Source organism: Thermobia domestica, chromosome 2, assembly GCF_964235325.1.
Source record: "Thermobia domestica chromosome 2, izTheDome1.hap1.1, whole genome shotgun sequence".
In the NCBI taxonomy this organism is placed as follows: domain Eukaryota; kingdom Metazoa; phylum Arthropoda; class Insecta; order Zygentoma; family Lepismatidae; genus Thermobia; species Thermobia domestica.
The window spans coordinates 134376975-134392949 of record NC_137455.1 but is presented as its reverse complement, the minus strand read 5'-3'; the positions used below and the strand labels follow the sequence as shown (position 1 = coordinate 134392949).

The 15975-nt window shown below is 34.8% G+C and overlaps 1 protein-coding gene across 1 annotated transcript in view; it reads right to left on the bottom strand.

Moving 5' to 3' along the window:
- LOC145675638 (ras GTPase-activating-like protein IQGAP1) overlaps positions 1 to 15975 on the bottom strand; it is a 143594-nt gene that overhangs the window by 21323 nt on the left and 106296 nt on the right. Inside the window, exons 21-25 of the mRNA XM_081746191.1 lie at positions 15691 to 15820; positions 14971 to 15065; positions 12696 to 12921; positions 9999 to 10163; positions 5187 to 5366 (exon numbers count right to left, since the gene is read on the bottom strand). Coding sequence (XP_081602317.1) covers positions 5187 to 5366; positions 9999 to 10163; positions 12696 to 12921; positions 14971 to 15065; positions 15691 to 15820 — 796 coding nt within the window. The remainder of the gene's footprint in view (positions 1 to 5186; positions 5367 to 9998; positions 10164 to 12695; positions 12922 to 14970; positions 15066 to 15690; positions 15821 to 15975) is intronic.

Genomic DNA, 15975 nt, shown 5'->3' with positions numbered 1-15975 from the left:
TAAGCGCTTCAATTTGTTCTAGCTTCACCTTGAGATCATCAAGATCTGAATTCTGCTAATAAGTTGATTTAATATTACACATTCTTAAAATGTGGAATTTGGATGTCCTGGTTCCATATTCTGCAAATCATCCATATCATATCACAACACCCTTCACTTGTTCGAAGAATAAGGACAGGCATGAGTCGGATGTTGCTAAAGAATTATTTCAAATCTGAAGGTGGGGATGGGGGTTTACACAAGGATAAAAAGAAAGAAATGAAATGAAATCTGTGAGTTTTACGTCCCACGGTTATGCCGGTGATGATGAGTAATGAAGCAAATGGTGGAATGAAGAAAGTGGGAGGAAACGGGAGAACCCCGAGAAAACCCACGCACACGGTGTTTGTCCACCACAAAGTTCACTTGGCGGGGGCTGGGATCGAACCTGGGACCCCTAAAAAGAAAGAAATGCAACCTGATTTTAGTTTACATATTTTCTGGATTTTCAATTCTATTGGTTGCAGGCTATTTATCCTTCTTGCACATCCAAGTTCAGGATTGGTTAATTTGGAGTTCAGCGTTCCGTTCAATTACCGAGGCTACATTAGACGTGTAACTGCAGCTTAACGTAAGATCCGAACATGAGCTCCCATCGGGATTTGAACCTCAGTCTCCCGCAGGGAAGACGCACATGCTAATCATATAGCTACGAGGGAGTTCTGCAAGTTCAATATCAAATTGTTTACCTGTAGTATTAAAAAGTATCTACTGTATATGACATATTGTGATTAGAATAAGTCCCGAAACTACATGATAAAACAAAGAATGGCACGAATATATAGATAATGTTTACAACGATACCTATTTAGCATTTAAAAAAATAATAATGCAACCGCCCGCTCAGTAACATACAAAATTTTCAGTTCCCTTAAGTTCAGTCATCCTGAAAGTTTACTGAAACATTTCTGCTTTCTTAAATATAAAAGTAAGTTCTACAACACGATCTTATACAAGAAATTTGGTTAAATTTTAATCATACAGCATTCTACTTTGTAATCTACTCATTTCAGCCGCAGTTTTTTTATTATCTGCTGACACATCATCAGAGGAAGGCGAAACATTAAGGAAACAAGTGTTGCTGAGTAACGTCAGACCTGGCGTCACGACTATTTCGTCAGTTACCACTTTGAAAGTTGGGAGAAATTAGTGGATTGGATTAACATTTATAAGAAGGGGTTGATCAGTAAGAATACTACTGAAAGAAATAGGTAGGAAAAATATAGTATATTAGTAAATTTTTGTCACACACACAAATACACTTACTGTCCAGCTTTCTAAGTAAGTGAAACTTTTAATTCGTATCAACAGCCATTGATATTTCTGCCAAATTCATCCCCCAATAACTCACTCCTGGGCAAACACTACCTCACAACAGCACATTCGACCACATCATCCCTCAGAAAAAGATCGAAACACACTTATATTGCCATCCTATGCACAAACCTCTCTCCTGGATTGAGTAGTATATCAGGGTGTCTACTAAAATTTCTAAATGAAATTTCGTGACCTTTTCTTTCTCAAACCATAAAATTTAGTAACATTCCCAAGAGTGAATTTCGATGGGGATTGGACTGAATTTTCATGCATGCTTTGCTTGCGATTTGGTAGCGTCTAAAGCCGAAAATCGACATTTTTGGTGGTGAATTTTGAAGCTTTATAAAACAAAATTCTCCAGTCTATACTTATATTTGTACAGATTAAAAACGTGACCCAAAAGCTAAATTTCTTGACTTTCATGACCAATAGACACCCTGTATATAATCTTTCCATTCCTTTCGAATCACATAATGCTTATTTTTTAAATATTAATTACATGGTCCCTACATGTTCTGATTTAAAAAAAAAAATCCCTGACTTAGCACGATTCTTCATAGGAATTTCATGACTACATGAAAGTCTCATGAAGTTGGTCTCCTCCGCTACAAAGACTCTCCCTTACTAATTTGACAATTTTTCTTCATATTTTTTTTTTTTTACTGACTGCTTGTATTTTCATTTTTTTTTTCGTTTCTTAAAAAGACTCTACAATTGTTTACAAACAAGATTACGTATCTCTCTATAAAATATGGTCAAAATTTCCAAATAGAAGAAGAAAAACAGCAGTTTATTTGAACCAAAACTATTGAACTAAAAAGATTGTCAAATCGTGGCCAAACACCGATCTCACGCTAGAGAGTTACTCAAATTTACGTCAAAGCAGCTCTTTTCTTCTTGATCTCGTTCAGTTTGGTATCAATTGTATCAATCTCTTTGTCATCATCATCTCATTTCATACGATCTTTTGTTGCTCTAGGTCTCTTAGTTGTGCATCCAACATTCTCTTCTCAGCTTCCTTTTTACTGTGCTCACTTATCTCTTCCTTCTGCTGGTGCATATACTCATCGTAGTCTTTCACGTAAAGCAGCATCTTTTGGTGATTTGCACGTGTTCAATATCTCCTGCAGCTTGTACCTCGTTATGAATATGTCTTTCAGCTACAATAGTCATTTCATGCACATTTTCCTTAAGTGACTTATTGACGGAAAACCCAGTTTCGACCGTTGCGTTTCCATGCAAGAACGACAAGCCCAATTTTTACTATCTTCCACAAAAGTTTGTATTCTTCAGTGCAGTCAAAATCCTTGCTGTAAGCACGTCAAGTCTTAATTTGTTACAACTCTGGAAGACTACTTGAAATTCTGCTGAGTTTAGACTGGAGAAAGGACGTACTGTTTTCCCGAGTTTTCACTAAGCACATCGTCTATGATGTCAGACATATGAAGTTCGTCTAGAAGACGAAAATATCTTTTTGATCTACTTGGGGTGAATGTGGAATTACCTTAGGATCTAACGAAGACTGGACTTTTCTTTGTCTTGTGCTTCAAATGACTGCTCTATTAAAGTTTGGTAATCGTAGAAATTAGGATCCAGCGGAAGTGAAAATTCCAGTTTCTGTTATTCCCTGGTCTCTGTTCCTATTTGTGTGAGAAAACGTCAGGCAGCAAATCTAAATCGACACTTTTGCTCACAAGGTTTTCTGCTTCTGTCACATCAACAATTACTAGCAGCCTTGTGTATATACATTTCAGTAGTTCTGGTTTCACACATCGAATCGCGAGATCTTGTAAAAGTTTTCCTACAATATCAAAGATGGGTCACTAGTCTTAAGTATGAAATCTACGCAAGGGCTGGCATTCAATGGCTACAATCTTGAGGAAAAAAAAAAAAAAAAAAAAAAAAAAAAAAAAAAAAAAAAAAAAAAAAAAACAAGCCTGTACTTAATAAACGGGTCGCTTGCTGTCATCTTCAAGGTTTCTATAGATTTCATGTTTAGCAGCTTTGCTATTTTAGAAATTTAATTACATAGCCCCAAATTTTCAGGCCCTCTGAAAACAACCAGCGGACGCCGCGGAACTTCCAATGCATCCCCTGATCTCAGTAAACTTTCTTCAACGAGTTGGAGAGTAGCTGAATAAGTAGGAAAAGTAACGTAGTAGGTTACATATATTCCACCGATTCATCAGACCATCAATGATACATAATGAAGGGTTCTCACTCTTTTTCCCCAAAAAATTTCCAGAACGTACAAATCACCATTTTTACAGGACTTCGATACAGGGAGGTATAACAGGATTGCAACTGTAGGTTCAAAATTCACAAAGGAGATGAGAGTACAGTAGCTTATGCAGCGACTATTAATGCAAGTACAGTATTACACAATAATTAAATACACAAAGCGGAGCGTAATGTACTTTTTTTGGGGTGGGGGTGGGGGGTGGCCTTCCAACTCCCCTTATGACCACCCGATCCACCCACACCCAGCACATGTATTTTCATTCTTTCTACATGGCATTTTAATTGTGCACCGAACAAATTTACAAACAACAAAAATCTATTTTTCGTACATGGCATCTTCATTGCGTGACAGTGCGATACACATAATTAGAAAAAAAAAAAAAAAAGAAAGAAAGAAAAAGAAACTGAGTATGAGTTGTGTGATTTTCTCATCTATGGATATACTCTTATATGGAATTTTACTGAAGAATATGTACTGTTGCGAAAGTAGACTGATCATGGAGGATTGATACTGGTACAGTTCGTAGCAAAAAACCTGCAACATGAGCATGTAAGTTTATTGTGAAACTACGCCTAACAGCGCAGGGAATCAAATAACGACTACGTGGTACGCCAGGAGAAACCTCGGCGTTCTCCCCTGCACACTTACTTTGGAGCAAAAGACTTCGTCGTTTCACAAACTTAGAGGCTCATGTTGCAGGTTTTTTGCTGCGGACTGTACAAGCACAGTTTCTGGAGGATAGTGCTAGTGAAGACAGCATCCAAGAACGGATTGACAGCTAGTGGATGAAAGAAGAGAGAAGTTCTCCCAGCCAACCACCCTGTTGGGAGAATGAAAGCCCACCAACCACCCTGTTGGGAGAAAGAAAGCTCACCAACCACCCACACATACAGGATCATGACGAATTATTATTCAGCACAAAAACAGGAACAGCGAACAAAAATAGCAATCAATTAAAATAATTCATTATATTTATAAAAAATATGACATTCAGTATTTCTGTAAATTTCAAGGACAGAAATGCATTTTCAAGGACACTTCTAGGATGTTTCCAGGACAAAATCAATTCTAAGACACTTCCATGTTTTTCAGGATTTTCAAGACGAGTAGGAACTCTGATAATGGTTTTAGGCTAACGATATTTTTGTAATTTTTAAATGTTCTCCATTTATCAAAACAAAAACGTTAGAAGAAACTTCAAATTTTCTCCTGACTTTCAATTGGTTTCCGTGACATTTCCTGACTATCCAATTTGTACTATCCTAAATTGTATTCTTGATTTATATTTATTATTTAATTATTCTTTTATTTTTTCTCTACCGAATAACTATTTTCTTCTCTCACTCCTAATATTTTTACCAACCAACACGTTCGTTGTGTTGGCCTACTCCTACTGATCTCTCTTCATATTCAGCTTTTTAAACTTGCTTCTTACAACATAGTTTTCTTATAATATCTTTTGACGTTTTCTCTCTTTCAAGTTAATCTGCAAAATTTCTGTCAAAACAGTTATGGCAAACGAATAAATAATTGAACACATTTTCTTTTCTAATCAGAAAAAAAAAAAAAAAAAAACTATTAACATTACCTCTAATGTTATGTAGATCATAGGCTTGGAGATTAGGGTTGCCTCCGAATACTGATTAATATTGAAATGATCTTCCAGATCTTCCACTTCACAGCAGTATTGAAAGAACATCTTGAACTTTTCATGACAGTCGATAATGAACGGATTCAATTTAGTCAGATGTTTCGATTCTTCTCCAAACTACAAATTAAGAAGACGCAATGTTAGTGCAATATTAATGTTCACAATGCATACATACAAAATTTAGTCTTCTTCCTTACTAAACCTTTCCGAAGACTTAAGTCGCTCATCTGGAGTAAGGAAAACACTCATATTTCCCGTTACAAGATATATTCAAATTAATAAAATACATCTAATATAGAAATGAGCTACACGAAGTACATATAATAATATAGCACATTGCAGAAATATCTACCATCATTAGGACTTCTACTCATGTACACGAGGTTAAATTGCATGATTATGCGAGATTTAAAAATTTTGAATCAAAAATTGAAATAATTAGTACCTAATTCAAAGTCCCAATTATGTAAAAAACCTAATTACAAGTAGTATGAACTCCACTGTGAGAATAGATCGAGTAATACTAAGTAAAATATGATATTTAATAGTGTATATTTTTCATACATAGTACACAAATAAATAAATAATCTATTTCAACAATTATCAACTGTATCAAACTTGCAATGACAGCGCACAAAAATTTCCTATTTCTCGAAAACTACGCATGAGAGTCCATCTTCAAGCATGCCATTTTGTTCTACCTACTGTGATGTGATCTACCTACTGATGTGATCTACCTACTGATATATATATATATATATTGTTTAGACAGTATTTTATTTCAACAGAAATTAAATTTAAGAGTTGACGGTAATTTTGGACTTCATTAACCATACTACATATCGTTGTTTCGCTAGCACAGTAATGAAGAGGTTAATGAGAGTGTACTTCAGTCATCAGCTTCACGTGGCTCTTGTACATGAATTTTTAGCTAAAAAAAAGCTCTCCTCGAAAATTACTCATGAGCTATGATACTGACATATATAACTTTGTTCAGCTCAATGATATCCAGTGATTGGTATTTCTCTCGTCCTTGGACACTTTTTCTTTCGTTAAACGCTAATAATATTGTAGAATTGGACTTCCCGAGAAAAAGAAAAATATCCTTTGATTAAATTTATAACAGATAGAAGATTCCTACTTTCTGCGTCTCATTTTTAACAACAATTATATCGTAACGTTCTTGATATGCCTTTTTCTCGACTGCTGAAGATAGTTTTGATTCATTCAAATCTTGGTATTACTCCTAAGAACCGGAACCGGAACTTCTGTCCAGTATAAACTAGCTTTCCTTCTGTACATAGTGGATAAAGGTTAGCAACATACCTAAATAAGCTATATTACTGGTGGTGTTTTGAAATGTAGAAGCGAGTGGATTTTTTTTTTTTTTTTTTTTTTTTTTTTTTTTTTTTTTGGTTGAGGGATTTCAGTGCCTTACCCTAGAAAAAAAAAGTGACTAATCAATAAGAATAATTAATAACAGACTCATCGATCTGCACATTTAAAAACAAATGCTCTTTTAGTGCTATGACTTATTCCAGCGTTCATAGCACATAAGAAAAAGGCGCATTCTCAGTATATTAGGTAAAGGTCTTGTACTATCGCCTATGTCTAATCGAAATTTGTTTTTTTACATATTGCACAATACGTTCTTTTTTGTCGCTCCCTAATTATCTTTTCAAGTCTTCGGCGAGACATATGCAAATTCATATTTTATTTCCCGCGCTAAGCAACGGACAGAAATATACAGCACAAAAGACAGCTTTCCACATACCAAAGTACTCTAGGATAGGTTACGTCATAAATAAACAATCTCTGTTTTAAAGCTAATAAATGTCATCAACCAAAAGTGCTTATCGCACAAAGGTGCTGACGCTGGGTACAGAGGGGTGTTTTCCAAGTCTTATTTCGTAATGAAGACGGATTATAACAATGAAATGTTTAGTAGCCTTTCAAATATTTTGTATTTTCCCCAAAACTATTGTTCTACACACACTATTTAAAACCACAGAAAAGATAGGCGAAAAGTCAACTTCTCTTCATTCTGAGAATTGAATTTTAAAGTTTGAACCACAACCTACTTAGTGTATAGCAGGAAAAAAAAAGTACTGACTAAATAACGTCTACACTATAATATTAAGGTAGGGGATTCCACTCATCAAGGTGTACACACTGATATCTATAACTCAATTTTGATCAAAAAGCAACATTTTGTCTTTCTTCCCTGTGGTTCTCAGTTACTGTCAGAAATTTAGGAGTTACTAACTAAATTGTCATGTACAGTACAAATTTAAAATATGTTTATAGAGTTAAAAACATTAAAATTAAATTTACCGAACTACGAATTTATTGAAAGAAATTAATGTACTTTGGTACGCACATCATGAATTACGTAAGTGTGAGAAAATAATTTCATTTTAATAAAACGGTAATGACTTTGCGTTTCTAATATTGTCCGTTCACTGTAGCTTGGCGCTGTGTTTTGACACAAAACCTGGCCAGCGAATCTTAGCAGTCCTTCCCCTACTTTCCCCTTATAGCAGTTGTAACAGTGGAACTAACTCATCAATTTTAGCACTAGTAGGGTTTGGTATTTGCAAGTTGCGTAAATTTCGAAAGAGTTTACTTCTTCTCAAATCAGGACCGTAACTTGTGTGGGACAGGGGAGGGGCAACTTCCCCCCAGGGATGTTCCCCGCTGTTCGAAGGGGCCCATTTGGAGACGAAATTTTCTTAATCCATATACAATACGAACATGAAATTATAAATGAAGCATTAAACAGTTTCACTACATTACATAAAGCAGCGCACAAAAGGTAAATAAAACAAAAGTGAGCCTTGTGCCCACTTCAGTAAGAAACGTCTATTATTAGGGGCCCTAGAAATAACATTTATTCGTATGGCTTTGAGATTTGTCAATGTTGTCCCCTTAATTAATTTGTCATGTATGGAATGGGCCCAAGGGCGTAAGTAGCGGCCCCGCAGACCTTGCCGTGAGGGAGGGCCGACAGGCTCCGGGGGGCATAAATAGTAAGAAAAAGTTAGAAAGAGGGGGGGGGCAAGAATGAGAAAAACTTTTTCTAGGAGGCCCAAATACACATATTAATGCTTGCCCCCCAGAAAAAAAATATAAGTTACGGCGCTGTCTCTAATGTGAATTTATTGGTACACTTCTGCTAATAGTTAACTATATCAGGTTGGTCTCTTTAAACCGGTTGGGCCGTGGAGAGAAACAATATTACAGGAGGATAGTATTCATATTTTAAGAAGGTGGGGAAAGGAGACCAAGGATGAGAAAGATGAGAAGAAAGAAAGAAAGAGAATGAAAGAAACAATTCTACATTTACTTCATAATGAATTTAAACACACATAAACGAAAAAGGGATGTCGGAACCCACCACCATAATATTTGTGGAAGTGTTGACAACATAATATTCTGAAGTAATATATTTCCCGCCAATTCTGGGGCCTCGGTGTTTGGCCCAATTCTGGCCTTGCAGCAGTGGCGGATCCAGGGGGGCGATCATGGCGATTGCCCCCAGGAAAGGAACCTTTCTCATTTTATATACTTAAATAAAACCCAATCCCAGAGTTTGGAGCTCTTAAAAATAGCTCTAAGTAGCAGTATTAAAACTCACCGCCCTCAAGAAGTCTGTCCTGGATCCGCCCCTGCCTTACAGAAGCTACTATCTAGTCATTCACCTCGTGGGACTGAGGAAAACCTTAATAAGGAATACCGGCCAGAGCCGCGTTCATGCCCACGCTCGATCTACCTATTTTAATGCCTTTTTTCGTGTTGCACAGTGTCTGTTAAGGGCACCCAAACAGGGCAAATGTGTACAGCTTTAAAATGTTTAAATGTTAAAATTCGCTTTATATTGTACTTTGAACACTTAATTCAATGTGTATTATATTCTTCTTACTGCAGCATGGTTTATTTCCTAATACTTTAAGTCTATGGTTGTTAGTATTTATAATTATTGCATCATACTAATCCTTCTCAAAGCTCGTTTAATTAGTATGAAATTCTACACTTAGCAGTTTGCAACATTGCAAACCTTCACCAACAGGCAATATGTGGGAAGAATATTTCCACCTATACTCGCATCGAAATTCCCAGCCCTTGTTTACAATCAGTACAATATGTTTCTGTCGCCTTATCATGAAAACAACGCTGTCCAGCGAACCTAACGGTCTTCGCTACCTCTGTTTATTGTTTACAACACAAACTGCCATATTCCAATATTGCCAGGCGTACAAGGTTTTCGCACACTTTCGAACAAGAACACTTGTACAAAATTGAGTGTGCATTATATGTAAAATTGTATTACATAATAACTAACTCAATTTTTCATAACATTAATATCTCAGTCATCTCAAAAGCAGCAATTTATGTAGTAATAGCACTTGGTCCATGGCTGTGCAGAAGTAGGTACATTCGGTTCGGAGATTCATGTGCCTGGCAACCATGAATTAACCATGTAGGGGTGAGAAGCAAGGTTTTGACGCTCGCACTACAATAGTTGTTTGTAAACAATCTTCCATCCTAGAGTGAACAGACAATACATGGTTTGCAAAATAACCTTTAGCTACATAGGCCTATTCTCCAGGGTTAGATAATCATATCTGTAAGACAATTAAAATTTAACAAAACTGAGCAGTGGTTTCCTCTTTAAAAAGTATCCAGGTAAATCTCAAGATATCGAATATTCAAAACAAAAGTCGTAATTTATTTTTGTAGAGTACTTACGCCTCGTTTCGATGCTGCAAATTGTAAAATCTTCGCTATACTAGCAAGATTTTTCCGCTGTTCACTCGATAACCTTACATCTGCTGTTAAAGAAATTACATCGAAGGCATCAGGTGCCACAATTGCAGAATTTATGAAATTATAATAAATGAAATTCCCGACAACCTGAAAGTTTAAAAAGAAAGAAAAAATACGTATTTATTATACGTTTCGGTATACATGTAATTTATAAACAACAACTAAGAGATTAATTTTCATTGGGTTTTTGAGCTGAAACAGGCAAAAGATTTAAGGAGAAAAATCAAGACACAATACAATATCGCATGATGTGAAGACATGCAGAACCTTACAATATACAAATTATAATACAATATCAACGTACAGTGCTGACAGAGTTTAAATTTCGATTCTTGTAACATGATATACTCGCATATAAACGCTGAAGCTTTGATACTGTAGAGATATAGTGTTTACAGGGTGCATCAGATTGTAGATTTTGATGTAATTTTATTTCTATGATTTAAGGCTGTCAATGTGAAAATAATCCATATGGTGTTCATTTTACTGAAATGATCTTTTCTCTTCATAAACGTATTAAATGATACGTTTACATCCACTGTACAGCGAGACAGATCAATTTATTGATTCATTCTTTTCTGTTGTTTTTCAATGTCTGGAACGGATGATATTCATATGGAACACCTAGATTTTATTTGCTGGGAATCGAAATTCTTTTCCAGCATCTACAGAAAGTGGATCTGCACCTACTTTGGATGTTAAACAATTTCACAAAGGAAATTGACTGCAACGATGCTTGGAGAGCATTATGATCAAACGGTATCATCATTATGTCAAATTAAGCGTACTGAAATTTTTTCTTACAACGTTCTTTGCAACTTCCGATGTGCGATGTGCAGCCCTACTCTACCAGAAAAGCACAGCTCGTTGTTGTTGATGCCCAATACGTACAATATGATTTGCCGTGAAAAGATGAACATGGAAATGTAATATTCCGATATACTGAAACCCATGACGAAGTTGATTTTGGACAGTAATAATTGGTTTGGTTTCAATATACTGCGAACTGTGGCGGCAAAATTATATTGACCTGCTGTCCACGGTGTGATGAATAATTACCATGCTTTACATCAGCACAAACTATATCTATCCCCTTTCCTCCTATGCTATCAGTAAGTGCGTTTAATTCATAAACACCTATTTTCACAAAATACGCATAATGGAATTTTTATTCAGAAATATGGTAGTTCTTCATTGGGTATATCTGTCACAAAATCGAAATTATATTTCCTGATTAATATCCAATGCTAATATTACTGAAACCACAGTAATGTAAAGCATCTAAATCGAAATACGCTCTACATTAAAAACATAATTACGGATAGCACTTTACAGGAATTTGTCCAGTGTGTCCAGCACTTTTCTGTATATATATATATATATTGGGAATTTTGCTTACAATTATTTTTTACTACGTCTTAGCTACTGACTTCTTAAAGTATCTTCTCTTTTCCAGGAGTTCCACAAGTATTTTGGTGATTCATTTTTTCTTGTTATTTTATTTTTGCATCTTAGTATCAAGGTAAGTAGACTAGATTTTATGTGTGATTATTCTGATTAATTTCTTGGATTTCTTTGTTCTCCAACTTTCCAGATCAAGGTTTTCATCTCTCATTTTTATTTCAGTTCATTAAAACTATGACTAGCTTGTGGCCAAATGTCCACATCTATTTTTAACTAAATTCACAGCTCTGAACTTTTCTTTAACAAGTATGTAACCTATCTCGTACCTTTGTTAATTTCCTGCCCAGTGATGATTTCAGGAGTGCCAGAGGAAAATTTTTCCCTCAGTTACAAATACTTTCCCTAGGGAGGCATATCCTCGATCGCGCTCACGTGGCTTTCCAGTATTTTTACAGTACTACGTTCACTCCCCATATATTGAATTTCCTCTCCGAGAGAAATCAGAAATCATTACTAATCTTGACACACGTATAAATCCTGTGCTCACAGGTTAATCAGATGGGGAGGAGCCAAGTAGGAAGAGAACTGTGTTTGTGTGTAGAACTTTGGAACTAAGTTTGTTTCTTTCTTTTCCAGTATGTGATTATTTCTCTGCATTTTGGCAAGGATTAATTTTCACTCCAGGTTTGGATTTCTTTGCTCTACTGTATAAAACTTACATGATAGTTATGAGTAGTATCCTGAAGAAATTAAATACAAACGTTCTAAATGCTTAGGACAGTTTCTCATCATTAAAGTAAAGAAACAAGAAAAAAGAATGTTCGAATATAAGTAGAGGTCAGCTGTATTTGAAATAGTGTCCGCTGTCCACACATTTTCCTGTTGCATCTGAGCATTTACTTCAGACACAACTTATAACGTATCTGTTCTTCCCCTTACGCTGTATCCTGGGATACTGTCTTGAAAGCTTAACAAGTGTATGTTTAATTTCTTCAATGTATTTCTGTTCATAACTATCATGTAAGTACATTTTATTATTATTATTATTATTTGATTTTTATTTACCTACTTTACTGTAACAATAATCGTAGCTATCTTTATACATATTTAAGTATTAAATAAAATACATAGGTAAAGTGGATCAGAAAATGTAAAATACTTCTGCTTCTTTGAAAGTTACTTTGAATATATTGATGATTTATTTGACACACGTACCTTGATAATATCCTTATTTGGAGCTCTCGGGAACTTCTCTTTTAATGCTCTTCTTAAAACTTTAGCCATAAAGAGAATTCCGTACGGTATTTGATCTCGCGATTCCGTGATTACGGACAAAAACTTTATTGTGGCTTCCTCCAAGTTCTTCAATCCTTGTCGTAAACGTTTCCTAACTTCTAAATGGGATAAAGCTTGCTCCTGGGTAACGGAATATGGGAGTTCGCTACAAACCATTGAAAAATATACATTAAATATACTGCTAGTTACATCAATGATACTACAAAATTATAAGATATTTCAGTGTTTACAACTGAAATATGCTGTATCGTAGCCTACTTCGAGAAATTTAGCTAAGAGTAAAGTTTCTAAAGTATGGAAATGCTTAACCTTAAATGCTAATACTATCACAGAGTCTAGCAAAATGAATTTTATCCGAGACAACAGTACTTGTGGTAGTCTGTGTTTTTACACTGCTTAAAAGCCCCATGAGCAGGAGTCTAAAGATAAATTGCGTCTGAAAAATTTTGCACTTTCACTCGCCATCATAACTTTCTTTATATTACTATCGACTTATCTTAAAGTGCGCTCTATTCTTACACGCTAGCACCATATCAGAATAAAAGACAGAATTTGGTCATCGAATGACTCTAAACTATTTCAAGAATGAAGGCTCTCTACATATCTTCTTTTCACATTACACTTTACTTTCTCAATGACACACAGTTAACTCTTGAAGGTATTATTGATTTCTTTTCTAACTTCTGAACTAACTTAATTTCAAATTACGATTTTGAAAAGAAAATAACCACATAATACGTAAAATGAAGTCATTGTATTCTCATTTTGTTTTAATCTTTAATATTGAAAGAGAATTTACAAAGTTTCTATTGCAGTGAATCTGTAAACGATGAAAGTTATAAGCTACTTGATTTAATATGATTCATATTCATAGGCATAAATAGGTCAATCCACAGTACAGAGACTTTTAGAAAACTACCGTTGCTTATGAAACTACATTTCACTGATTATCTTCTTCTGTATATCGTAACTCGTGCAATTCCTGTAGTTTCTCAATAAAATTTCCCTTACGCCTATATGCTATATACTCTTCTTTTTATCCACTAACCGGTATCATATATAACTAGCGACTGGTGTTTTGAGGTCGCACTGGATTCACACGGGTTGCAGTTTACTTCATTAGTAAACCCAACTGGTCGAAGAAAAATAACGGAACTTAAAAGGATCTGTGCACAAGATAGCATTACAGTTTTCCCTAAACGTTCACAGTTGAATTATAATTTCAGTCCTATTGGTTAAGTAGTTTTAATAAATGTTGATAGCTGTTGTGACGTCCGACGCAGTCATTTGACACACAGTCGGTCCCTCAGTTGCACATCTACTGCAACAGGAGAGATAATTATGGTTAACATGGGATTGTTTACTGTACTTTCTTGCTCCAGTGCATTAATTTACAACTTTTATTCTTTTAAGATTCTATCATAAAAGTTGTAAAGTTCCAACAAATAGTGTTTTATGGCAATGTTTTGCAGATATCTAAAGGATAACTTAACCTTGAAGTTATAACGCTCTGTTAAGTTAATATTTGCTTGCCACAAAGATCAAAATGATATATAAAATTAATATTCAATGGAAAATTAACTTCATATCCCCTATTTAATGACACATTAATAAATTTACTTTTTTTTAAAAGAATAGTAGTTTTTTACCAACTTTTTTTTTCCCCAAATGTTTTTAAGTATGGACAGTAAGATTCTAATATTGTACGTGAGTGGAGGAGGAATCATGAAATAACATGCTAGAATATTTTAAATATTTGCTAGTTTTGAAAAGTCGTAGCTTTCTGTCTTGTCTTTTTCACACGGAAATGACCGAAAAGTAAAAATAAGAATGGCGAAAAGCTTATATTTTCAGCTTCAATAAAATAACGGGATTTCTCTGTTTCGTGTATTGTATCTACATAGTATAAACATGAATAATATGCACAAACGATGGAAAGTATTAAGAGGCTTTCAGAATGGGGTGGAGAGAAGAACCGGAATTAGCTGCTACGTCAAAATGAAAAGATTTGCTAAAGACCACAGAGAACGGGTGACGTACAATCAATCGCAAATATACTGAAATATAAATGGTCTACTTTTGTTTTCCCTTGTATCAGTTTTTCTTTCATTTAATGAAAAACTCGTTCTTCATGCCTCAGCGACAACGCAACATATACTTTATTCGGTAGAACAAATACATGATTAATACTTACCTCTTTTTCCCACTTTGTGATTCCATTTCATTAATCCACTGCGTATATATTTCAACTGGATTTGTATTCATATACAGATCTTTCGCCTGCAGTACCTACAAATAGAAAGTGCAATTTAATTGATCGCCCATTTTGCATAAACCAATCAAAATTACTGAAAATAAGTAAATGGAAGTAAACAAGGGAAAATAAGCCTTATAATTATTATTGTTTTAATTTTCATATTTATACTTTGCCACTTTGTATTTCACCAATTTGTTTCTTCACGCTTTTTCTCCTACTTAACTTGTTTAAATGCTAGAAATGGAAATAACTTGACTCGTCAAATATCACATTTTTTATTCCCTCCTTCTAAAATGGCTGTAATTACGTATCAAGAATTTGCAGTTACTACAATATTTATACTGTTGGAACTTTTACTTTTCAGTTACCTACAAATACAATTTGCCGTTGAGAAGCAGTTTTATTAGTCCAGGCTTATGTCTTACACGCATAAGTTGGATACTCAATTAAAATCTAATCAAATTCATTCAACTAGAATACTTATGTGAAAACTTCTAACATATTTATTGCTGCAGTAACGTATATAGTGCAAGTAGGTTTTCCTGAACTTGGATATTGTTTTTATCACACATTCACAATGTCTAATTACTTCATACGGAATAAGTTGATTTACATACTACTAATTACACATATATAAGAAAAATATTCCCCTGTTACCTGTTCAACAAGAGGACCCACTAATGCTCTCAAACTGTTCCTTCCAGTTCCTTTTCTACTATAACTTACAGCCATTCTTAAGGCTAATGGATTGCCGGCCACTACTTCACTTGGTTTCTCGTATTTCAACCTGTAAAGTTGTTTTTATGTTTAGACACTTCTAATCATATTCGGATTAAACGCTAGGAACACACTTTATTAGGCAATTACTTACCTAATTAGCGTGTTCCTGTAATATGCAGACTTACATTCTCTTATCTTTCAATAATTTCAATCACTGTTTTA